The sequence below is a fragment of the Haliaeetus albicilla genome, chromosome 27 (genome assembly GCF_947461875.1).
Source record: "Haliaeetus albicilla chromosome 27, bHalAlb1.1, whole genome shotgun sequence".
NCBI classification, from domain to species: Eukaryota; Metazoa; Chordata; class Aves; order Accipitriformes; family Accipitridae; genus Haliaeetus; species Haliaeetus albicilla.
The window spans coordinates 21,909,158-21,933,866 of NC_091509.1; the positions used below are offsets into that span (position 1 = coordinate 21,909,158).

The following is a 24,709-nucleotide window of genomic DNA, read 5'->3' on the forward strand; positions in this document are numbered from 1 at the left end:
GCGGACGCGAGGTGGCGGTGCCGCCGCGGCCACGGGGCGCGGGCAGCGCGGGGCGGGCGCGGAGCCGCTCTCCCCCGCCCCGTTAAAGACCCGACAGATAAAGTCGGTGCGGGGCCGCTCCCGCCGCGCCGAGCCTCCTTGGGGGTCCCACCTCCTCCCTCGGCGGATCGCCTCGCTGCCGGCTCCTGCCCTTGCCGGGTCGCCGCTGGGGAGATGAGGAGCGCCAGCAGCGTGATAAAATCGCGGTCCTGCCTGAAAGCCACGGGCGTGCGTGCCGGCAGCCCCCACCCGCCGGGCGCTCCCGCCCTGCCCGCCCGCGTCGCCGGCTGAGCCCGCCGCCGTTGTCCGCGCGGAGCCGGGAGAGGCCCCGTTTCGGCGGGCGGGCGGGGGCCGGGCGCTGCCGGCCGGCGGGGGCCGGCGAGGGGCGGAGCGGGGAGGAACTTTTCCCCCAACTCGAGCCGGGCGGGCTGCGGCCCCTCCCGCAGCCCCCGGCAGCGGCCCCGGTGCCGCCGCTGGCCCGGCCCCGGCCCGGGGCGCCCATCCCGGCCCGACTCCTTTAAGATGATGCAATCGGCATCGCCCTCCGCGCTCCCCTCCCCGCGCCGCTGAGCAGAGCCGCGCAGCGCGGCGCAGGGGCGCGGGAGCGACCCCACGGCCCGGCCCGGCCCGGCGCAGCGGAGCGGAGCGGAGCGGGGCGGCCCCGCAGCGCCCCGGCCCCGGCCCCGGCCCCGGTCCCGGTCCCGGCTCCGGCTCCGGTCCCGGCGGGGACATGGGCGCGCCGCCGGCCGCGCTGCCCGGCTGGCTGCCGCCGCGGGAGCCGCCGGAGCCCGCCAGCCCTTAGCGCAGGCTGCGGGGTTTCTGCAAGTCATCTGAGCCAGCCGAAACGGCGCGCCCCCCGCGCTGCCCTGCCCGCCCTCACTGAGCCCGGCCGGATTCATTCGGGGGGGTTGTTGCGGCTTTTTTTTTTTTTTCTTTTTTTCTTCTCCTTCTCCCCCATCGCGCTGTGTGTATTGGTTTCTCTCGTCACCTGCCACGGTTAACTTTCCTGTGACTCGGTTTAACTCTTGAGATCTACACGGATGTTGCTCCGAGCACTTCTCTTGCCTTTGCTGTCCGTTGCGGGGATCGGATTTCATACTAACTGGACTCTGTGTGCCTGTGTGCATGTTCCGAGTGTCTTGAAATTTTGCTTTCCTTTACAAGAGCTATGCATTAATTGTAACCAAGGTAAGACTCGCTGTTCTTGTTCCCTCGTGTGCATGTCTAAATTAGATGTTTCTTTAAAGATGAAGTGTGTATTTTCTTTTAAACGGTGGAGTCGTATGTAGTCCTTCCATTGATTGGTACTTGTGAAAAAGAAGCATAGAACTTGCAAAAAAATAGACCTATTTAGCAGGAGATCTAGCTCGGCTTTCTAAACTGATCTGCTTTTCTCTGCTTAAAAGAATAATTTGTGTCTTATTTTGTTTTCCCTTTCGACAGACCTGTGAATGACCATAGGCTTGGCTTGACCTTGATTTTGATGGCTTTGTTGGAAGATCTAATGATGTGATTGCATTTCATGAAGCGATTGCTCTCCAGCCCCTCTGACTTAGGGTATAAGCCACTTCTGCCACACTGTCACTCATGGACAGTTCAGATTTCTTTTAAGCAAACCTTTTGGCTATTTTTCTTTTCTCACTTCCCCTTTCCCCCCTGTTTCTCCTTAATGTTGGGAGCCTTATTCTACACTTTGCTGTGATTGATAGTCCTGCTGCTTCGTGCTGCTGTTTTAAAGTACAATGGCTCTAAGTGGCAACTGCAGGACTTACCTTCCTTCTCGAGAGCAGGGGACTGGGCTGCACTCCTTCCCGGAGGTAGTGGAGCTAAACGTGGGCGGCCAGGTTTACTTCACTCGCCACTCCACCTTGGTTGGTACCCCTCACTCCCTGCTGTGGAAAATGTTCACCCCAAAGAGAGAGACAGCCAACGATCTGGCCAAGGACTCCAAGGGAAGATTCTTCATCGACAGAGATGGTTTCCTCTTCCGCTATATTCTGGACTATCTCAGGGACAAGCAAGTGGTTCTGCCTGACCACTTCCCAGAGAAGGGAAGGCTCAAGAGGGAGGCTGAGTACTTCCAGCTCCCGGACTTGGTCAAACTCCTGACTCCTGATGACAACAAGCAAAGCCCCGATGATTATTGCCACAGTGACTATGAAGAGGTCTCCCAAGGCAGTGACACGAGAATATGCCCACCCTCATCGCTCTTACCGCCTGATCGGAAGTGGGGATTCATTACCATCGGGTACCGGGGGTCGTGCACTATTGGCAGGGAGAGCCAAGCAGATGCCAAATTCAGGAGAGTCCCAAGGATTTTGGTTTGTGGAAGGATTGCTCTGGTCAAAGAGGTCTTTGGAGAAAGTCTGAATGAAAGCAGAGACCCAGACAGGGCTCCAGAAAGGTACACCTCCAGGTTTTATCTCAAGTTCAAGCACCTAGAGAGGGCTTTTGACATGTTGTCCGAGTGTGGATTCCACATGGTGGCCTGTAACTCCTCGGTGACGGCTTCCTTTGTCAACCAGTACACAGACGACAAGGTCTGGTCCAGCTACACTGAATATGTCTTCTACCGTAAGTACAAGACACTTCTGAGCGAACTGCAACTACCTGTTTTAAGCTGCTCTCTTCCGTTGACTGTACAATTCTCAAAGCACAAAGAGCACAAATTTCCTCGTGTCTGCCGCCGACTAAGGCTTTCTTTAGATCCGGGGGGATACGGTTCAGTTTAAGCTTTCGAAACGTAAAGCAAGGCTGAACTCAATGGCTTGGTCTTGGCTAGGTGGCAGCACAGACTGCCAAAAGCTGCCCATCCCCATGGCTGGAGGATGCTGATGTCTCTGGCTGTGTACATCAGCCATCTGACTGCCTTGCACGCTTCCCGAGTACGTGCGGGATGCAATATAAGCCTTGCAAACACACTGCAGATTTAATTACAGAAAATCTTCAAATGGGATTCAATTTGCAAAGGTAATAGCTGCTTGATAATAGTCAAGCACAGTCAGCCAAGCCATCTGTCAACAAACCTGACACACTTACATGCAGGGAAGGGAAAACAAAATCCTGTCCCTCTGGCTGCTTTTCAACAGGGGGTCTGCTCGGAGCCAGCTGATGTGCTCTGAAATGAGGGCTCAGAGCAGAGAGAGGCAAGTTGCTGTGCCTTGTTATGCAACATGCCTATTGAAAACAAACTACCCTCATAATGAGAAGAATCTGCCCTGCTTACCGCAATCACATCAGATCACATACTGTTGTGGTAATTTTAGCTGATAGCTCTAGCAAGCTCATTAACTTTCTAAGCTGATATTCAGGTAGAGGCACCGTTACCAATGGTAACACAAGGGTAATTTTGATTCTATAATTCTGTATCAGAAAATCATTCCACAACTGCTGTGCTTAAATATTTGAGAGGTTCGTGAGGCTGTTTTCCTCCATTTTCATTTCAAAAGGGTGAAGGATGGAACATTTCCCCAGTCCATTTGTAGAAATGGGCTTTAGCCAGCTGCTGCTTTGGGCAGTAGGGTTTAGAGCAGGATGATGCTTTGCTGGCAGACCTGCTGCGCTGTGTGCGGTGCTTACAGTTAGCAGGCTCAGTAGCGTGGAGAGCTGACAAAAGTTTTAGATGAAAGATGTATCGGGAAGTGAATAGTTTGTGTGTAATACTAGATTCAGCGCCATCTACTCTTGTGTCTGGGCTCAACAGGCAGCCCTAATCTGCTTATGTAATGATGCCTAAGTCAGCATCCTGAAAAGCCATCTGTATTTTTGACATGCATAGATTTACTTAAAATTAGTTCTCTAGCTGGATTTCTTAGCAAAATGGTTCTAAGGTCATGGATCCGCTTATATTCTGACAGGGATGGATGATTTCTATTATTAGGCTTCTTCTGTTTGAAATCATAGTGTCTTGTACAAGTTATACAAGGAGAATTAGTGTAGTTATAGGAATGGATTAGAATAAATTGTGTTTGCATTTATATTTAAAATCAGAAAAAAATCTAAGTTCCTTATAGGCACAATGGTTTCCTAATTGAAGAGAGGATGAACGTAGCTTTTGCATGACTTAGCAAACACAGACTCCTGATTTTCATATTACTCAAATTTTTACTGTCAAGGATTGCTCATTGCTTCCGCATCACTACAGCTAGGGTTAGGTACTGAGATGAGAGGGACCTTAGAAATTTTGGAGAGTGAAACTCGAGTAGGTGCCACAAAATCTTCTCTCATCAGTGCAGGGAAAGCCCAGTCCAATGAAAGTTCCTGGAAAGACTCTTACCCAGTTCAACAGGCTTTGCGTTTGGCTCATATCAGTTTTGTGGATTTTTGACACTGATACGGTTTCAGAGATGGATTTTTCAAAGGGTCCTTCCCTAGGTAAAAGCTAAAGCAGTGACCGTGATGCCAAACCACTCTCCTCTATCTCAATCCGAATCGTTCTGTTAGGCTCTGTGCCATTTGCTGCTTGCTGCGATAAGAGCTGCTGGTGGGCTGCAGAGGTTCTCTGGCTGCGTGCTTGGGGTCTGGCTGCAGCCAGTCAACCTGAGAGCAGGCACGGTATCTACAGAATTCATCTGGAGCAAAAGAACTGCCTTCCCAAATTTCACTAAATCATTTCATTTGAAACTTTGAGGACCAATAAAATTGACATCTGGCTTTCCAGTGGAGCATTACAACTTCTCTGCAGCTGCTTAGCCATAATTATTTAATTAGAAGCTGCCAACTGTGTCTATATAAGCATTAATTCATCAAGCCGTTGTGATCAGGTTAATGGGCCTAAACATGGGAGGTGTCTAATACAACTGGTTAGGTAGATGCGGAGGTGGTCTTTGCAGAGCTGCTTAGTAGATCCTGTGAAATGCACAGTTGGACTCTTCAGAGCTGGGAAAGGATGCTTATTTCCAAAGGAGGAAGGATAGAGGGAGGAATATTTTTTTTGATACACCAAATACATTGTGTGCTCCAAATACTGCTCAGAAGGTAAATGCCTGTGGTTGGCAAGAAGATAAAGAACATTCTTCCTGTGCAAATCCTTTTGAAAGTAGATCAGCTGGACCGAAGAGGGTGTAAACTGCACAGCTACTCACATGGGTACAGTGTGTGCTATTAACAGAATTGCACCATTAATATTGTATGACGTTTTCTCCCCTTGTTCAAATTCAGGTGCTATTAAGGCTAATGGGAGATTCATGTTCTCTGTGGAGGAGGTTTTCCCGAAATGCAGGGCATGCAGAAAGCGTCCAGTACAGCAAACCTGCAGCTGCTTTGCTGAGTGGGTGGCAAGATGGGCTGCAAAGCCGGCACTTGGGATGACAGTGCAATCCTCGGAGCGCGGCTGGGCTCCACTCCAGTTTCAAATAGGCCGATGCAAAGGAAGGTTTGGAGACAGACTGTGTTAATACATTAGAGCCATAATTAAACAATTCTTTGAAACGCAGTTCCTGCGTGGTGGGTAGGCAGGAGTCACAGCCTGGCTCCTGCTCACAGGTGGAGGATGAGTTGAGGAAAGGAGGTGAGGTTCTGCTCAGGCATTTTCTCTCCATCCAGTTTCTCTTACGTCAAAGACGTTTACTTAAATTTTATACCGGCTAAGGTTGGATTTCTGACTTGAACCATTTTGTGGGTTCCACCCCCCTGTTGTTTTGATGATCTCTCTTAAAGTAAAACCTCATCTCCAAACACTCTCATTTTTGAAGAGGGTGTTAGCCTGTGCTTGGATCTTAATTTTTAAATGTTTTCAACCTTTACGATGGGATGAATCAAAAATGTGCACTTGGAACATCTGGTAAATGTTGTGGCAGGGGTGAGGGGTGTTAAACCATATGGGCTGGCTCAGCCTTTTGTAGCCTGGCCCCATTCCTGACTTCACAGCGGCAGCAGCACGCTCTTTTTCACCACCTCCAATAACTTACAAACCAGCTCTTTTTGCCTCGCTCCAATCTTGCAGCATTGCCAGGACTGAGGGTGACAGTCCTGCACGTGGATGTTGTGATTGCCAGAAGAGCGAAATAACAGGTTGGAAACAGAGAAGGCTTTAGCTTCAGATCAGCGACATGGCAGGCTGCATGCATGTGTCTGCCGAGCAGCTAGGAACCGAGTGACATGGCAGTGGGATGGGCTGGGGAGAAACTGCATGGCAGCCCCTGTCTGCATATTGCTATTGCCCCCAAAACCCTGATGCCACATCCCTTCTCTCTCTGCTTGTCAGTGGCTGAGACTGCAATAGGCTCTCAGAACTGTTCACAGTACAGAGGGGAGATCTTAACTCTAATATATCACATCAAACCCTTTGCTTTTACTCTCGTGGCTCCCAGCACAGCTGTGGGTAGCACCAACAAGGAGCGCAGTCAGCACCACGACAAGCAGGTTGCCCTCTGCTCAGCTGGAGCAATAAAGCGGGGGCAGATGAGAGCTACTAGGCAAAAAGGAGCAAATATAGAAGAAGTACAGATGGAGGAAAAGGAGAGAAAATTCACACACAATCTGGAGAGAAAGAACTAGGGAAAAGATGTGGGTACTGACAACTACACCAAGACACGGTGAGGGATAATTCGTTAGATACGTCAAGCCTTCAGTTTAACCCAAATGTTTTCCTGCAACAAGCAGGTGGAGGGGGGTTGACATATGCTCCTTCAAGTTCACTAGCAGAAGAGAATATGGGGATTTAGACAGATGGCTGTCCCCGCTTCCTAAGGCCGTGCTTCAAAGTCTGAGCAAGCATGAGAAAATCAGGACAGTGGCCTGATTTGCTTAAGCCTTGCCTTGCCCTGGCCAGTTCACATCTGCACATGCGGAGCAGCTCAAGCACCTGCAGATGTTCAAAGATGTGAGACACTCCTGGCACTGTAGCTCTGAAAGCCAAAAATTAATTAACAAGGCTCTTGCTCCTGAAGGACATATGCTGCCTCTACTTGCTCTAGGGACAGTTGTAAATTTTGGCCTTCTCACCTTACTCTTTCAAGACGATGCAGGCTGAGTGTGCTTTTCACTTGCTAGAATATCACCAGTTCCCCCTCTCTTTAAACTGATACCGTTCTATGTTCTAGTAGTTGGTTCTGTCTAGTTTTAAATCAGTGAAGATCAAAATGTCCCAAAAGATAACAAAGTCTAATCCAATGAATAATGCAAGCTTCCTCTCCTGTTGACAAGAGATGTTTCTGTTTGCAGGTAATTTATTGTCATCATCAGTGAGTCTGGTCCGTCTTGCCAAACAAAATTCTCTCTCAGAAGGATGCTCGTCTGCAGGCGGTAGGGCTGTAGTCAGCCAAGTCTGCTAGCATATTCATGTCAGAAGGACCTTGCTCTGAGCTTTTTTGGTCAGACTTGAGTGATGGTTGATTTTTTCCTAGTTTGTCATGGCAGACCGAAAAGCCTGTAGATTTTGTTGGTTTGATAAGAGTTATTCCATAGATGAAAAATGCTATAATTTATTAGAAACCAATAGTGTCAAATCTGACTGTTAGATCAGACTAAAAATCTCCAGCTTAATGGATAACTGAAGTAAAAATTGGTAAAAATGTTGGTTGGATATAGGACTCAGAGTTCATTCTAACAATGTACGGATAGTGATGTTCAGGAACCGGCAAGGATGGCTTTTGGGTACTGGCCTTTGTCTCTACCCAGGTTTTACGGCACGGCTGGTTGTTTCATAGCCCTTTGGTTATGATCTTCCTCGACTTGAATGTTTGAGATAGATGTTTAGCATGATTATACAGGTCTGTAACCTTGCTGCTCCAAAATACCACTGGGCAATGCAAATCCTCCCGCTGTCACCCGCGCAGCAGCTAGGCAGATTTCCTGCAAAGCAAAGTCCCTGTCCCTCTGTCCCATGTCCGTGCTGGCCTCTGCAGTGGAAGGGGGTTTGTGAGTTCAGGAGACAAAACCAGCACTGCCCAAAGAAGTTGTTGAGTGGGTTTCAGTCTGGTGTTTGCATCCCTCTTTTTCCAAGCTGTCAGGAGGGCTGTGTGTGCTTCGTGCGGTGCAGGTATTGGGGAGGCGGTGGAAATATTTGCGCAGGGTTCGGTGAAGTGAGGGCCTGGCCACGGGCGCAGGCTGCGGTCGCATCCTCGCTGCCCCCAGCCACCACTTCTGCTGCGGCAGGACCAACAGGTATGGACTGGAGGCACAACCTCACCTGTCAGGCTTGCATGCCTGCTGCTGCTCTGTGATCCAGAAACAGACTGTAATGACTAAAGGATTAACCAGGGAGGGCTGGCACTTAGAGGGGGAAAAAAAAAAAATCAGTGTATTTTAAACTGCAGTCTTGAGCTGGATGTTTTCCAGGAACAGTGCGCATGAGGTCCCAGAGCACTGTTTCGGTAGACTGATCAGAGGAGGGGTTTGCTGTAATAAAAGTAGACGTGTGCCAGTGAGATATTCCCCCACGGGTGTCCCAGGGAGGTGTGGAAACAGGGAATGCCTGGCCTGTTGCCCTGGGACGGGAGAATTACGAGTGGAAGTGACCCAGTGTCCCAGGGCTGCTCTGTGCGGAGCGGCGTGGAATGGCTCCCACCAGCCGGTTTTCTGCAGCTTTATTCAGCCTGGTGAGGTCTGTCCTTTCTAAAATTTGCTGAAATGTAGTTGTGGTTCTTATGAAAACAAAATCTGAAAGAGCAAAGGAGTGTAAATAAGAAAACACAACACAGATATTTGCCATTCAATGAATATCAGCAACATATTGTACACACAGACAAACACTTCCTTGCAGCAGGTTGGGTTTTTTTCTTTCCAGCCATCCTGGATTTGTTTAAATTTGTAACCACAACATTTTCTCAGTTTCTTCTCCTTTTTTTTCAGCTTTTCAAGTTCAAGGCTAACATACAGTAAATACAGAGACAAGAAGCAAAATCTAAATTATGTCTTTGCAAAGAGCAAGAATAACCTTTTATGAAACTTGCTCAAACCCATATTTTTTGTAAAGGAAGAAAATAGGCTGAAGTGAGTTAGACTTGGAGGAATTGCTTGAACTTGTCACTAAAGCGTAATGGCGAATGAGGTGGCCAGTCCAAAGGATCCTGCTCGAGTGATTTCCCCCACTACTTTCAGAAGGCGTGCTCAAGTTAATACTGGAATACAGTAAAACATTGCTGCCCTTATTATGCCTCCTAATGTTAACCCAAGTGCTTAAGGAACATTGGAGCTCAAGCTTCAAATCTGACGATGTAAGGGAGCATGTTATTTTGATCATTTGGGAAGTGCTGAACACCTGCAATGCCTCTTAAGTCCACAAAGATTCAGGTCTAAATATGAATATGCATTTAAAAGCTTAGTGCATAAGATAACGTCTCCCTTCACTGGTCCAGTGTAGGAGGCTGGTATTTATTTCTGTGCTAATGGCCCTTACTAAGACCTTCCTAAGAGCTTTGGACTTTTCTTTTGGAATGAGTGACCCCCAGTTTTACCTCTGTTCGTAGGATCTGGGTAAATAAAATAGAGAACGAACAGCAGTATACTGGGCATCAGAGTACTGTGTAGGCTGTTCCATAGTCTTCCCAAATTAGCTTGTTATATTAGTTTTCTAATAACGTTTAAAAGAAAGCGAGAAGTGTAGAATTGTGCAAATACTTTTTACATTTCAATAGCTGGGTATAACCTCTGTTGAAATACCCATAAATATAAACTGTTCAATTAGAGTGTGACCCTGTTGACCACTTTCTATTGACTATCAGTTGTGTAAAGTGCATTTCCATCCATAAGCCCAATGTTGGTGTGAGCACTCTGCAGCTGTAATAACTGGTTGGACTTAGGAAGCTGGTTCATAAATCACTAGTGTTAAAAATTTTCCAGTGCTTCTTCTGAATCTACTAACAAAGTGATTAGCGATTTATAGGAGCTCATTGATTAGCTACTAAGGCAGCTAAAAAAATTTCTCTACCGAAAACATAGTGAAGAAAACGTTGGCCATGCTGGTTTGCAATCCATCCTGAAAACCTGGAAAACAAACTCCTTCAAGTCTGCATATGAAAATCTCTGTAGCTGTGCTCCGGACACGGGGCTCTGGAGTTTGTTGAAAAAAGACTACAACATCCCCAAACCTTTAATTTCAAGCAGGAAAATGAACCCGAGTTTTGGTGTGCGCTTCTAGAAGAACAGAATTACGTTGGAGGGAACAGCAGCCCGAGGGATGCTCTTCTCCTTGCTCTGAGCTTGGACTGCAGGTGGGAATGGAGACCCAGGGCTGCTGTTCGGGCATTAGTCTTTGGCCAGGGCCTGCAAGCCAAATTTAAAGAAAAAATTCTCTCTCTGCATAATTTGGAGACTTGTTTCAAGACTTCAGACTGAATTTCCATCAAACTGAATGAGAGTATGTTTTTACAGCAGAATTAAAGCAGGCTGAAATAGAACCCCATGGAATGTGCTGATTTTGACTGAATTTTGCACTTTAAATATTCTCAAAGCCAAAAACTCAGAGCAAAGCTTGAGTGAGCAAAAAGCATGCCATCAGAGAGCTTGAAAAAATGTTTATTTGTGCTCCTACAAAGGGAATTTTACCGAATTTTTCTCAGCTCAGAGTTTTCACTGGTAGTGTGGGAAAGTCCAATGTTTTGTTCCACAAAGGACCAGAAGGATTGCAGAGGGTAATCCCAAGACTGGGAAGTGAAGATGCCTTTTTTGCAAATTTACAATTTGCATGCTCATATGAAAATGTGATTACTGGTCATCACTTAAACTGAATATAACACCTGTATCGATAATGGATGCTTTCATATAAAATTTGAACAGAATATTCTCCTGCAATGTCGTTGCCTTAGTGTGTTGTCATATGGCAAATGAGCGTAGGCTGGGCATCAGTGCAGAAGACTGGGGCTTCTGAAAAAACAAGAGATGCTTCACTGAAGATCTAAAACCTCTTTGCTTATAACAAGCAAAAATCAATAAGGAAGAATTTGATTAGTTGCTGATTTTTTTAAAAGTATGTTGGCTTTGGTTTTCTTTGGTTTACTTAGTTTTTAGGTGATCATCAAAGTCAGTACAGGGAGCTGGTCCTCAGGAGGGTACCTGGTCTTTTCTTTGGGTACAATGTTGCAGCATAATTGTGGGGACAAAAAATTACCACTGTCCTCTTGCAGAATTAAAGCGGGAATTCTATTTCTGAATTAATGGGCCAATAGTGGTCAGTGGTAATATAATTTTTATGCATAAATATACTATTTATTATATTATCTATTAGCATTATTAATATTTGTTCTCAATGTTATATTTATAGACAGAAGAGTAAATATGAAGAGCTCAGTTTAATGACAGCTCTGCTAAGCCCAGTAGAGCCACACCAGCTACGACAGCTAAAGATCTGGCCAAGCATTTCTGCAGCGCATTATCCCTGTACTGCTTCTTACTCTGACAAAAGTGTATGCTCCCATGTGGTTTGGCTAATTAGAAAGGTTTGCTATGGAAGATATCTCACTGTTTGACATAGCAAATATATTCAATGTATTTTATTTAAGTACAGCTGTGCTTTCTTGAGAGGTCACTATCGGAAACATGCTGCTGACAATTTCTTGAAAGTTGGGTTCCTTTTGTCTCATTAATTTGATCGTGACATGCTATAACCTGAGCGCTTTTCTCTGACTGATTTACCTCTTTGTCATTCCTGCCAGTATTGGATAGAATGACTTTCAATCCTGTCATCACCTCTTAAACCACAAGACTTGTAGGTTAGAGAGGTTTTGTATCCATGGCTCGAATAAATTCTTTCATTCCCTTGGATGTTGTTTAACCTAAACCACGTGCAGCCCAAGGGTGTCTTTACTTTCCCCAGTGAAGCCACAATTATCAAGATGCAAAAGCATGTGTTTCCTAGCTGGGGGAAGAGTAGTTTCTAGGTGTTCTTGATTTCATTCATTTGTGAGCATTCAAGAGAACGAATCCTCTATTCTTTCAAGTCAATGCACTTATATTACGTGAGGATTAAAGCATTCCCTTCCTTCAATTTAGAGTCTGCAGATAGAAAGCTAGTCTGCCTTACTTTAAGTAGACAAAGAATATTTAAATAAGGATGCTGATAAAAATGCTTTCACCAGTAAGGATTTGATTAAAGAATCTGCTGCTTTAAAGAGCCCTGTAGGTGAAGGCAGAAGTCAAAAGACACCATTTCTTGCAGAGGGATTGAAAAGTTGGTTTAAGTTTGGTCTGTGGGAAGAATTTCCACAACTCGGTGACATCCGCACTGCTGGGGAGAGACCAGGTCCCACCCTGCTCCTCCGCTGCAGCCCCCAGGTGGGCTTTTTGCTAAGGCCAGTTCACCTCTTCCAACCCAAATGAGGGTGCTTCTGATTTCAGAACATTTTCACATGTTATTGCAAAGATGAACATTTAGTAGCAATAGTATTTGTTCTGTGCAGGGGTTTTGATGTCCTTCATGATAGAAATAAATAAATAAATAAAATAACTTCCAGAAGGACAGTATTGTCACACTATTTGGACTTAAAATAGAAATGGATGTCACAACTAGTTTTTTTCCTGTTTTATATCTGTAAGTTGGTTTGGATTTTTTTTCTTTTTTTTTTTTTTTGCAGAATGGGCAATGAATACAAATGAGTCCACCTCCCATTATAAAAATAAAACAAAATTTCCCAGGTGTGGGATTAGGCAGCATATGGTAGCCTGCATCCCGTTGAGACTGGCAGACCTATTGGAGGTCAGTAATAGGGAGAATCAAACCCTGCTCTAACTTACTTCCACTTTTAAATCTTCAAAATACTTGACTTGTACCTAGGAAGCGTCAGTATTTACTTTATAGAGATTTTCTGGGTTTAAGAAGTCAGAATAACCTTTCCTGTGCCAAAACTCGAAGGACTGGAGATGATGATCCATTTGAAACTCTTAATAATTGCATTCTTTCTTCTCTAACAGCAGCCCACGTGTTTCCAGTCAGTCTGGTACAAAGCACGTGGCACATTAGCAGCCAAGTCCTGTTCGTGTGGGCAGGATGACTGATTCGTCTGCCTCTTCCTGGGCATCTCTGCAGTCTCTTTGATTTCAACAGATAAGCCAAGAGATTCAGACCTCCTGTCTGAGGCTGCACTGTTCCCTGGCCGTGAGATGTTTTCCATCCCCTTTGACTGGGTGTTGCACACTGTGCCATGCCCAGATAAGTTTGCTGCGGTAGCACAGAGATTTGAGTTTGTGTATTTGCAATCCAGCAACAACAGCAACAGACTTGGGATCAAACCAAGTCTGGAGGCCAACAGGCCACAGTCACGGCTCCCGCATTCATAGCTGCTGGCAGCGGAACTGAATTTTGTTCATTTGTACATTTCTTTTCCAACTTTTCCTAGTGGCTTTCATACAGACGGCATTGTACTTGAAGTGCATCTAAATACATTAATAGCTTTTCTTTGCAATAAGACAGTCAACCTACAGACAGCAAAAGAAGAGCAAACCTTCCCACAAACCGTTTGGGAAGCAGCCTCTCTACTGTGCGCCTGCTGATGAAAATGCAGCGGAAACCAATCATTTTCTGGATGAAAGCTAAAAGCTACATGGCAGATAGTAAATAAATAATTGCAGGGAAACATTGCACATAGATTTCTTGGGGAACAGAACTTAATTAAATTTTGTGAACATGCCTACGTAGTTCCATTGATCAGGAAAAAATGGATATGTGCTACGTCTTTAAGATTTACTTGCTTGACAGTGTTTTGCCTTCCTCCCCTCCCTCAGTTTCATTTGCTTTATATCCTGCAGTGGTAAGGGAACACATTTCTGTTTTTCTTTCTTGAAGAAATTGATCCTAAGAAGCACAGGACGTGATGTATGGTTTGTAACTCTACAATATTGCTAAGCAAAAAAAAAAAAAATCACTGAAGAAGGCTGGGCAGATATTATATTAATTTCCATTTTAAAATAGATTTTTTCCCACTAGGACCAATAAAAAATATGCGAAGGCTTTCAACAGCCTCTCTAGTAATAATTAATTAAAAGATGGCATAAATCTCGCTAGGCTAATTTAGCAAGGTAGGTTTTTTTAGACACTTCGCAAGACACTTTTTTGCCATTGAATTAAAACTCATCCCTGAATTCACCATACCAACCACTCTGGGTCTTTCTGGGATCTCAGCGTCTCCTCTTTGCTCCATCGCAGAGACAAACAGAAGTAACAGAGATGACTGTGGCTGATGCCTGATGAGGTGCAGAAGGACCAGACCAGACAGTCCAGTCCACCGCCGTGGCCCGACGAAGGGTGTTGGGGTAGTGTCAGGGGACTTGAACCTCATCACGGCAGTGATGGATCTCTCTTCTGGAAGGGCTTCGTTGGGGCTGCCAACTCTGCAGTACAGCAAACGCGCTGCATTGTAGAGAACAAAATATATTCCACGAGAACCCAGAGAATTTTTTCTGTTTATTTTTTAGTCTTCAGATGTCCTACTCCAACCGCCTTTTTCTGTTAGGGCTGTGAGGGCAGCTCCCGGAGGTCACTGATGGCCCGGGCCTGTTTCCCCCACCCTGGGGTGAGCAATAAGCACCTGGTTTCATTTTGCTCCAAATTGGCTGCTTTTCATTCCCCGTCTCATTAAAGTACGGCAGTAAGTTGTTTGGTAAATGAGGAGGCTGCTGTCCTTGCTAGCATAATTGTGATTTGGCATATTGGTACAGTATTAAAATTCCAATTGAACAGATGGTGTCAGGATTTTAACTTATGCTTATGAGATGCAGATGGTCCAAGGAGTGAACTTGTACACTAGTTATTTTTATTTTGAACAGGTTAAGTACAAATTACTTTTTGACTATTGTTATTATTGCTCTACTTGTCATTTTTCTTTCCCTGTGCGCGTGTGCATGCATGTATGTGTGTGTCTGTGCACATGTGCCAGTCTTCTCAGAATCTCTTTTCCTTGTAACTTTAGACTGAAAACAGCCCAATTTCTGCCTAAAACTCCTCTTTCTCTCGATTTACTGTTTCCTTCCCGGTGGCCCTTTTATGTCCCCTTAGACCTGTTCCTGCTCTCCTTGAGAGGTGCGGGGAGGAGGACCTGCCTGGCAGGGTTGCAGACCGGAGCTTTGCAGCGGTGCCGGTGCTGAGTGCTCAGCCCAGCCCGCCCCAGGGGAAAGCCGACCCATCCCTGGGGCGAGCAGGTCCCGTGCTGGGCTCGCGGGGTGGCAGCCGCTCCGAAATCTCCCGTGGCAATTAGTCCCGAGGCAGGGCTGGTGCAGGCGGGGAGTGCTGAATGGGCCGCGTACACCTGGTGTGACCGAGGATGCTAGGGCGGGTTTCTGGTCTTGGTTGCACTGGAGTCAATCCAGATTGACCCCACTTTTACGCCAGTAAGGATCTGAGACTTGCTATCTAATCCTGTCGTGAAACACAGGGTTCTGTTTTCATCATAATTTATAAGCTTATTTAATCTTTTATAGAAAAAATGTCTACTGCTAAAAATTATTAATGTCCACCTGAATATTTTACACCTTGCAAAGATACCAGTGTTTTGCATAAAGCACCTGCGTACATTTTCCGTACTGTTTCTCCTGCCCCATGTCACATACCCAGGGGAAGGACCTGTGAGCATATGTTTCAGGCAAGTCTCCTGGGTGCCAACCTTGATTCTGCTTTGGCTTCATGTCTACTGGGGGCTGCAGTTGGTAGCGTCTCCTCGGAGGGATGAGGTTTGACGTGGCTTGTTGATCTTCCTTCTCGGCAGGAGTGTTTGCTGTGTGCAGCTGGTCACAGGGAAGCTTGAGCCAGTCTGTGGTGTTGGTGTTTAATCTAGAGCTCAGTCCAGAAAGCAGGAGAGTCCCAGTGCCTCCTGCATTTGAAAGAAGCTGTAGGTATTTGAGATCTTTAGATTGGGGAAAACAACATTTCCCAAGGGTTAAATCATTGAGTAAGTGACTACCCAGCTTAGTCCTAACAGGAGAACATATTTCTGAGGTCTGATTGTGATCAGGTGACTGGACCAGCAAAAATAAATCTTAGTCCATTACCTGTCCTTGATGCATTTCACATGTACATCCTGGCAATATCGGCTGCAGGGGAGGTTTCCACGAAAGACGATGCAAACATATGGCATAAGGGCAAAGACGCCAGCTGCAGGTGGAGGTATAATCAGGTTCATTTATTCCTCCCTCGTGCCTGCTGCCATTACTCATTCCTCTTGCATGCAAATGTGCAAATCTCCCTACTGCTCGTTAAAGCCCACAGTGATATAGAAGACACTGTTCCCATCCTTAAAACGCAGCGGGTCTGGGAGCACAGTGCTAATGGCATGGAGGCACTTTCCCATGGCAGGGACCAGGCACCCAGGGACCCCATCTCACCAAGTCCCCACTCGGGGCCCTCAGTTGCTTTTTTTTTTGGCTTCTTGGGAAACGGTGGAGAATATGAACGGTTTTGGTGGCAGCTGGGCTGGAGGGTTCGGCGGGGGCTGGCTGGGGGGCTGCAGGGACACTTGGGCAGCCCGCAGACCAGAGTGCTGCTGGAGTGCATCTCCAAAGGCTGCGAGATGTCTCGTCCCCGTGGGGCTGGCGCGGCCCCTCTTGCTTGGGCAGCCGCGTTGATGCAGAAAGCGCTTTTGGGATTCCCTGGAGCGCAAAAAATTGCCCTCCCACCTATTTCTGATAATTAGTATTTTCCATAATTATCCCAATGACATTGACCGAGAAGCCTGTGCCATAGCCAGAGGTGTTTGAGCTAATTTGGTTTTCCTCGGACTACCCGGGAAGGGTAGGCTGTGTGCAGTGCCGGGGCTGCCCAGCACCGCGCCGTCGAGGGGCACGGATCAGCCTCTCCTCTGCTCAGCTGCTTAAGTACTAATGGGGACAGGGCGAGTGGGGATGAGTAGTGAATATTTCATGGGAAAACATTACAACACTGTATACGAGAGCAGCTGACTCCATTGCATCCTTGCAGCTGCCTCCTTGCTTTAGACAATGTATTTTTTGTCTCTGGTTACCTGATGGGGAGTGAAGCAGTGACGGAGAAAAGGCACAATGCACTGATCCAGGCTGCCACCTTCTCCCTCGCAAGCATAAATATTTGAAAGTTTGTGTTGCTGCTTCTGAATGAGGGGATTAAAGAGCTCTGATATATTAACTTCTTGCACTTTATGCTGTGTTTGAAACATTGACTTCAAAACCACAGCCCCTCTGGTCTGTGGGATGGGAAGAGGGTGTCCCTCTGGCCCCGGAGTTTACAGCAGCAATGACCCCATCTCTCCATGCCCGGTGAAGATCTCCAGGCTGGTGGGGCCTTGGTCCGCCCGCTGGTGGCTGGGTCCTGGCTGCAGGGAGCAGGTTATGGCTTTACACCGTCTCTTTTTCCCTGCTGGGAACCTTGGGGTGTCCCCCCCCGGCACATCCCATGGGACTGAGCATCGGTGGCTGCTCTACCATGGGGGTTTGCTGCCGCTCTTCTCCATGCGGGTGAAGCTGTTACTGAGCTGTCTGCTGGCACAGCCTGGCACCGGGATGCTTCCTCCTCGCTAACGATGTCCCATGTCCCCTCAGTAGGCATGCACCACCCTCCTGCCTGCTCCCTGCCAGCCGTGTCTGCGGGTTTATCATCCCATGCAGATCTTCCCACGCTTCGCTCCACCTGCATCTTGATGGCCTGAAACCAAACCAGGCCTTGAAATCAGGATCACTACATCTGGTTAGGTTATACAGCCATAAAACCAAACCCGAATTCCAATATCATATTCCAAGTGTCCACCGTGCTGTTTGGTGACATAAACCATCACCTTGGGGAGAGAGAAATTTTCCTGTACCCGAATTTCCTGCACCTGACCCTGCCAGGTTTCTCCACTGCATGGGGAAACCCAGAAAAAATATCAGTGACGAAAACATTTGCAGGTTCTGTGACCTGATTTTGAACACACTCCTAAAAGAAAAAAGTGACATTTACTAAGTAAAACATTAGCTAGAATGTGTTTGCTCAGCTGTAGTGACAACTTTAGTTACACACTGTATTTTTTGTTTGCAGATGCAGCTTTTACAGAGCCGTGGCTATAGAACAGATTAAATATTGTTTGAAAAAGTGATCAGAGATTTTGTTTGGAATCATGCTGTAGCTCTTCTCTAAATATTGGAAGCATTTTAAATTGGTTTGTATTGATAATGGCATTGTAATGCCTTTTCTTGCTTGTACAGATCGTCAGTGTTTTAATGCGCTTATTCCCAAGGGATGAAGTTACTGAAGAGAACAGATTAAGTTAAACGTTAAAGAATGTTTCGTTAGGGAAAATCATATTTCCTTTAAAACGGCTTTGCGTAAGGTTATTAGGTATTTGATTGTTTGTATTTCTTATGTCTTATGTAAATGGCGTTCATGGCTAGAGCATGGTTATCAGTTTTCTGACTGCAATGCTGTAAGTCCAAATGCATAAATATGCATGACCTAAGTCAGGGATACTTCACGAGCCTTTCAGGAAAGGCTGTTCCCACCGTGTCCCCTCCGTGGGACCAGGGTGGGAGGTCTGTGCTGACAGGGGGGTACCCTGACCTCCACCGTGCATTTCTGTGCCCGTTCCCTCCCCTCTCCCTGGCCGGGTTGTGTAGGAGCCAGTTCATGTCGCTGCCAGGGCTGAGGGGAGGCAAGCTGGAGCCTATGGACTTTAACAGACACTGCATTTTTAATCTAAAGCATTTTCTTTTACTCCTGTCTGAAAATGCAAACCAGGGGATGCTTATGTGTATGCTGAAGTGCTTGTCCGTTTTTTTTGCCTGTCATAATACGCTCCATCATCTTCTGCGCTAACTTGGCATGCAGTGACACAGCCACTTTGGAAAGACAGATCAAGTTTGATAAATTCATAAAGACACAGTTTGCCAAAAGCTGTTTGGATGTACAGGAGTCACATTTTTACTGAGCTGTTCTGAACACGTCCACCTGGATATAACCTCATATAAAACAATCCCCTTCTGCAGGACAGGGACACGTCCCATATGTCCCCAAAGGAGACTGAATCCATCTGACAAGCCCTTGCTCATCAGCCCTTAGAGCTGACATGTACTCACCACAAGGCCCTGAGTAAAAATGCGTAAACCTCTTTGTGATGATGGGATCAGAAGGATTGCTGTGCCCACTCACTAGCATTGTTAAAATTATTTCAGTGAGACCTTTAAATTATTTTCAGCCTTTGCAGCTGAAGTTTTATTTGGTGTGTATTGCACGCCCTGACAGCAATGTGCCAAATAACGCGTGATTTATTTGACCCTCCCAAATTCAGCAGAAATACAGAGCTAGCTTCTACAACAAGGAAAGGCTTCCCTGTGCTTGGAACTGTTGTTTAAATATGGGATGATACAAAACTGTCTTGTCACCGTGTTTTCTCCTCAACGTCTTATTACTGGGCATTAAAGACCATCCAGTGTGCTTTCCCTAAGAACGCATCACTGGCTACCAAAATAGGAAATATGATATGGATTAGCAGATCTTTAAAATGACACAGAAGGACCACTTTCATCTGATACCTGTGTTGGATTTATTGACAATAGCAAGCCGCATGCCCCCGTCACTGGGGTAACAGCCTTTTCCTCCTGGCTGCTTTACCTGGGCAAACCAGGAGAAGAGCAGGAGCCTGGGCTTATAAAAACGGTAGCTTGTGAAGCAGCTGCATTGTCTTTGACAGGATTAAAAAGCCCTCACTAGTAACCTAGCCCCCAGATGTAAGCTTACAGGTGGTTCCTGCAACCCCAGGGTTAGCACTTGTACTTATATAAAAAAAACCAAATTCCCCCAGGCCCAGAAGCCCCCGGTCTCTAGACAGGTGGATGAAGATAAATATCAGCTGTCATGAAATGCTCAGAAAAATTACAGGAGTTGGCAGTGTTGATGCATATGTGATATCTGTTTATGTTTATTGCAATAAAGAATATGATAAAAATCCCACATATCCAATATTTCAGCTGATCAGAAACTGGCTTATTTGTTCATTTTTATTGACGCTCTGATCTCTGGTGAGAAAATAATTGGTTTAAGCAGCAGAAACCTATTCCATTTAAAATCAGTGACAGCTTTATTCAGTGGAAGCAGTAGGTGACCCCATACAGAGTAAACAAACAAATATTCTTCTTATGTACCAATTATGTGCTAGAAAATTTAAACTCTGAAGTATCCAGTTTGCTTTTCACTAATTATTGTGCTGTCTCCTTGCATATGTCTCCACTTGGCTAACTGCAGTTTTTAAAACTTTTGATTGCACTGTAAAATATCGGCAGGTTTGCAAAGCTGCAAGCTCTCCTAGGAGAGCATATGTGTTTGAGAGCAGCGTGTACGTGTGTATGTATTTAAATTACAGATACCTGTTGTGCACAGGATAGGAATGCTCTATATTTTAGCAAAGCTCAGGCTGGGAGGGGAGGCAGAGGAGGCTGGATCTGAGCTCTTTAGGTCCTCTTTCAGCTCAGACTGCGTTCGCCCTTGCAGCATTCGCAGTGCGAGAGGCGGGTGACAGCAGGCGCGGGAGCAGCAGTCCCTCGCGCGTGCCAGCAGCCTCCGAGGAGGTGATGAAACAACCTGAGTCACTGGTAAAAGCGAAGTTATGTGAACTGAACGGAGCCTCGTCAGGGAACGAGTTGTCTGCTAAAAATAAGCGTCTTTGTTTCCTAAAGTCATTTATTTTTGATAAATGCCTCAGCCTTGCATTTGTTTAGCAGTAGGACAGTGTTCCTGTATTCCACTGGCATTGTCTTAGCTGCAAGTAACTTCTAGGGCCTGAAAGAGCTGATTTTAATCTTACAATAGCCTCTAAATTCCCCACTCATTGCTAGTGAGGAGCCGGTCTTCATCTATATACTGTAAACAGCCCCTGCTGCTACTTGTAGCCCAATTTTTTCTATTTGGCACAGCTGTGGTTTCAAGTCAAGGACATTTATCTGCAGGGGGTGAGCTCTGGGGAAGCAGTAGAGGGCAGAGCACTGGTGAGGTGTGTGTTGGAGTGTGCAAGGGGTGAAGGTAAGATGGGAACTGTAGTTGGAATGTGGTCTTCTCAGCTGCTTTAAGTATTTATGCATGAATTTTTGGACTGGTTTATTTTAAGGATAAACTGAACTTGAGAATTTTTTTGTAGGGAGTAGGTTCTGTGTCTGTTTTCATAATCTAGAAACACATAAGCTAACTTAATGAAACTTAAACTTCAATGCATGATTTAACTATATGATCAGCTGAGTTATCCTGTATGTTGAATATATTTGGTGCTTAAGTGACAGCATAAAGAATATGTGTAGTGTAGAAACCTAATTTTTTGTTAAGATAATCTGCAGGCATGTACAAATCTTTCATAAGAAAGCCCAAGCTACAGGAGCCATTTCTTTGTTCCTATTACAGATGGAAGAAAGAACTTGTTTTCACATCGGCTTAGAGTTTTGCTCTGCTTAGGACCAAGTATGGGATAAAGCTGATAATCAGAAACACAGATTATTTTACTAGCAGTATTGTTTTAAGTGCTAGGGATGATTAATGTAAAGAAGATGTGTGCTAGTATTCTACTGACTTACAGAAAAATGTCAGCTAGGGATGTTAAAACATCTGTGCAGCCACCAGCTGGTCCCCCCGAACTTGTTGGGCAAGTGCAGTTTTCTTCTGAAGGCTGCAGGATATGGTCTGTATTGTGAGTCTGTCCCTTTGCGGTGGAAGGCTTGGCTAGGCAAGAGGACTGTGATGGTGGGGAGGAGGCTTCTTCTGGGCTCTGCCTCAGTGGGGCATTTCTGTTTGGGGAGAATTGGGGTTTGTGAGGGTTTTTCTCTTCCTTTTTTGCCTTAGCTTGTCTTTGGCTTTAGCTTTTGTGAAGACTCTCACTCTCAGAAACTCTACCCAGCCTCTCAGCTTCCTTTTCCCAATAATCTGATGGATGTAAGTGGTACTGGATTGATTAGAGGAGAGGAAGGTTAGCATGTAACCTGAAGGCATAAATGTAGTAGTACAGCTTAGATACTACAACATGCTCTAAAGATAGGGGGAGTCAGAAGAAGGTTAAAATATTCCTTTTATTGAGGAGAACAGGAAAGAAATCATGCTTCTGTCTATCTTCACTTTTGATGTTGTCCTGGTTTCAGCTGGGGTTAAGCCATGACAGATGTAGAAGACAAGCTGCTAGTTACTTAACTTGCAGGATGGCTCAAGTGAGACATTACCCACCTAAATTATTTATAAAGCTATAGTGAGCTCCAACAAAATGCCCTTTAGAGCTCACAATCCCTCTGTGGGTCTTTGCCCACCAGGCTCAGGCTTCACCTAAGTGCTCTTGGTCATGATGAGGGCTGAGCCACCAGCGATTTTGCTCTACAGCCTTCTCTGCACCACCCCAGGTCTCACCACTGCCTTTCCACCTTTCCCTGCAAAGCACATTTTCTGTAAGACTCCCCCCCCAAAGTCCAACAAGGCTAGGCTGTCTCAAAAAAGTAGTTTTCTTAGAATTGTGCTTAGCAATTCGGCAGTTCTCGTTTCCCCCTCAAATGTGAACGTTATGCAGATAACACTGTTCACATGAAAAGATTTCTTGAAATTCTTTAAGTGCACATTAAAATGCAAATCGGTCGTCTTATTAAAGATTTCTGGAACTTCTCTGACAACACATTTAAATGCAAATCACTGAAACGTAGACTCAATATTAAAATCCAAACAATTATTTGATCCACATGCTGAAATGAAAATGGGACCACATTATATGTGTCCATAAAACCAGTGCCATTTTAGCGGCATGCATGGGGCTGGTCTGGCCTTTTGGGGAGCAAGAGGGGCAGGATGAGGTGTGGTGCTGTGCCAGATGCTGTGTCCGGGGTCACTGAGCTCTCATGTCCCACCATGGGGATGTCACAGGGTCAGACTCTTCTTTGGTGAGACAAAAGCTCCTGACATGGATCTGGACTAGTGGAATGAAAAAGCCCAGCTGGAATTTAGGATAAAGTGTCCCTGATGGCACCAAGGCCTCTTTTTGTCCAGTTTAGATGTTGTCAACATAAAAAAATGCATGTGAGGAGCAAAGGCAGAGCACTTGAGCTCTGCCTGTGAAGGTTCAGACTTGTCAATATCCAGGAAATACAAGTGGGAGCATGTGAGGCAGCAGAACAGACTATTAAAATACCCTTAATGAGTAAGAAGCTACAGCTAGATTTTGAATTTTCCCCCAAGTTATGCAGTCTGAGGTTAAAGCTCTACTCCCAACCAAATTGATGGTAATTATTTGATGGAGCTTTAATGGGTGTGCTCCAAGGCCAGCTATAAAAGCTCTTGGTGTTACGGGATGCAGCTCAGCTGAATGCATCTGATCTGGTTTATTTTAAAGTATGATAATTCATTAGGAGCAACAGGCTTTAAATATCTTTAAAACTGAATGAGGACTCTTTTTGTTTTGCTCTGTTGTGCTTATAAAGTTCCTTCAGAAAGACTTGAGAGGAGCAAAAGGTGCTTTTCCACCACTCTTTCTTTTTTCCCCTCTCTCTGAATTTAGCTGCTTCCCCTTAGACTTGGCTTTCACTGTTAAGGAATTTGGAGCAGCGGAGCGAGTGCCTTCTCAAACAGCGTGAGAGAGGTGGAGTTGGTGCTGTGATTGCAAAGTGCTGTCCACTACACTAAGGAAAACGGTTCTCTTTTTATTCCGTTTCTTTCAGTCCTTAAACTGTCAACTTGGAATATGGCAGTTTTGTTTGAAAATGTTGCCTCTTATTTTTAAGACAATGTTGTTTGGAGGACACTAATGATATGGAGGTATGCCAGGAATTTAGGACCAATATATTTGGGAAAAATACTGCCTGAAGTGTGGGCTTCGCAAAGCTCTGGGAGTGTGAGCTGGAGGCTGCTGTGGGGCAGAGCCAGCCTGGCTGCAGAGCGGAGGGCAATACAGTCCCTTGCTGGGTTGTATCCTGCTGGTATTGCTGTCCTGCACAAGCTGACGCAGTTTAACTGTGACTTAGTGCAGCAAGTGCAATGGAGTGAAGTCCTGGTGAAGGGGGGCCGTGCCTTGAGGGACACTGAGTGTCTGCAGAGCATCCAGGAAAGCAGCATGTGCTCCATCCATGCTCCTCGCAGCCAGCCATGGTGCTCTACTGAGGTGATTTTCTTGGCCTGATGTCGGCATACAGGCTTCCCTTCCTAAATCTTCCAAAAGGAGATGCATGCTTGCTTGCGCCCATGGCTGGATCACCCCGGGGGTGTTATGTCCTTACCCCAGCGTTCCCTGTAGCTTGCTGCAGGGGGAAGTCAGCGTGTGAAACCTGCTGCCTGCTCGCTGATAGACTCTGTGCCAGGCTGGTGGCAAATGGGTCTCGGGCCTCCGTGAAAATGAGCAACGTGATGGAAGGAAGAGTGTAAGAGTTACGCTGTGTGAGGAGTCAGAATGAAGGTGTAGATAGAAATGCTTACATGGCTCCTTGTGGTGCAGCATCTGACAAACCCCAGGTGTGACAGATGCAACTGTTGGTTTATAAGCTGATTGCTTTTGGTTTGCTCAGAACTCTGTGTTATTAATTGCTGCTGTGTGGTTTGTGAGTGTGGCTTTGCTGTGTGCAATCCTGCACCAATCCTGCACCAGGAACGGTTCATAAGCTGGATGCTGCGACTTCTCACATGGTGTTCATCCAGCTCCTTGGCTGGAGAAGTGTGTTCCCATAGCAGATAGACAAAACATGGATGTCAAAAAGATGAAAGATTAGCCAACTCTTAGCATGGATTTGCTGAATGTGGAAGTTCCATGGATGTTTTCATCAGTACCAGTCATGGCTCATGAAGGATCCCATGTGT

The 24,709-nt window shown here is 46.0% G+C and overlaps 1 protein-coding gene across 1 annotated transcript in view; it reads left to right on the top strand.

Annotated features, from left to right (window-relative positions):
• The first annotated feature begins 784 nt into the window (after window positions 1-784).
• Window positions 785-24,709, top strand: part of KCTD16 (potassium channel tetramerization domain containing 16) — a 91,224-nt gene continuing 67,299 nt past the window's right edge. Inside the window, exons 1-2 of the mRNA XM_069772527.1 lie at window positions 785-1,227; window positions 1,483-2,613. Coding sequence (XP_069628628.1) covers window positions 1,782-2,613 — 832 coding nt within the window. The 5' untranslated portion in view covers window positions 785-1,227; window positions 1,483-1,781. The remainder of the gene's footprint in view (window positions 1,228-1,482; window positions 2,614-24,709) is intronic.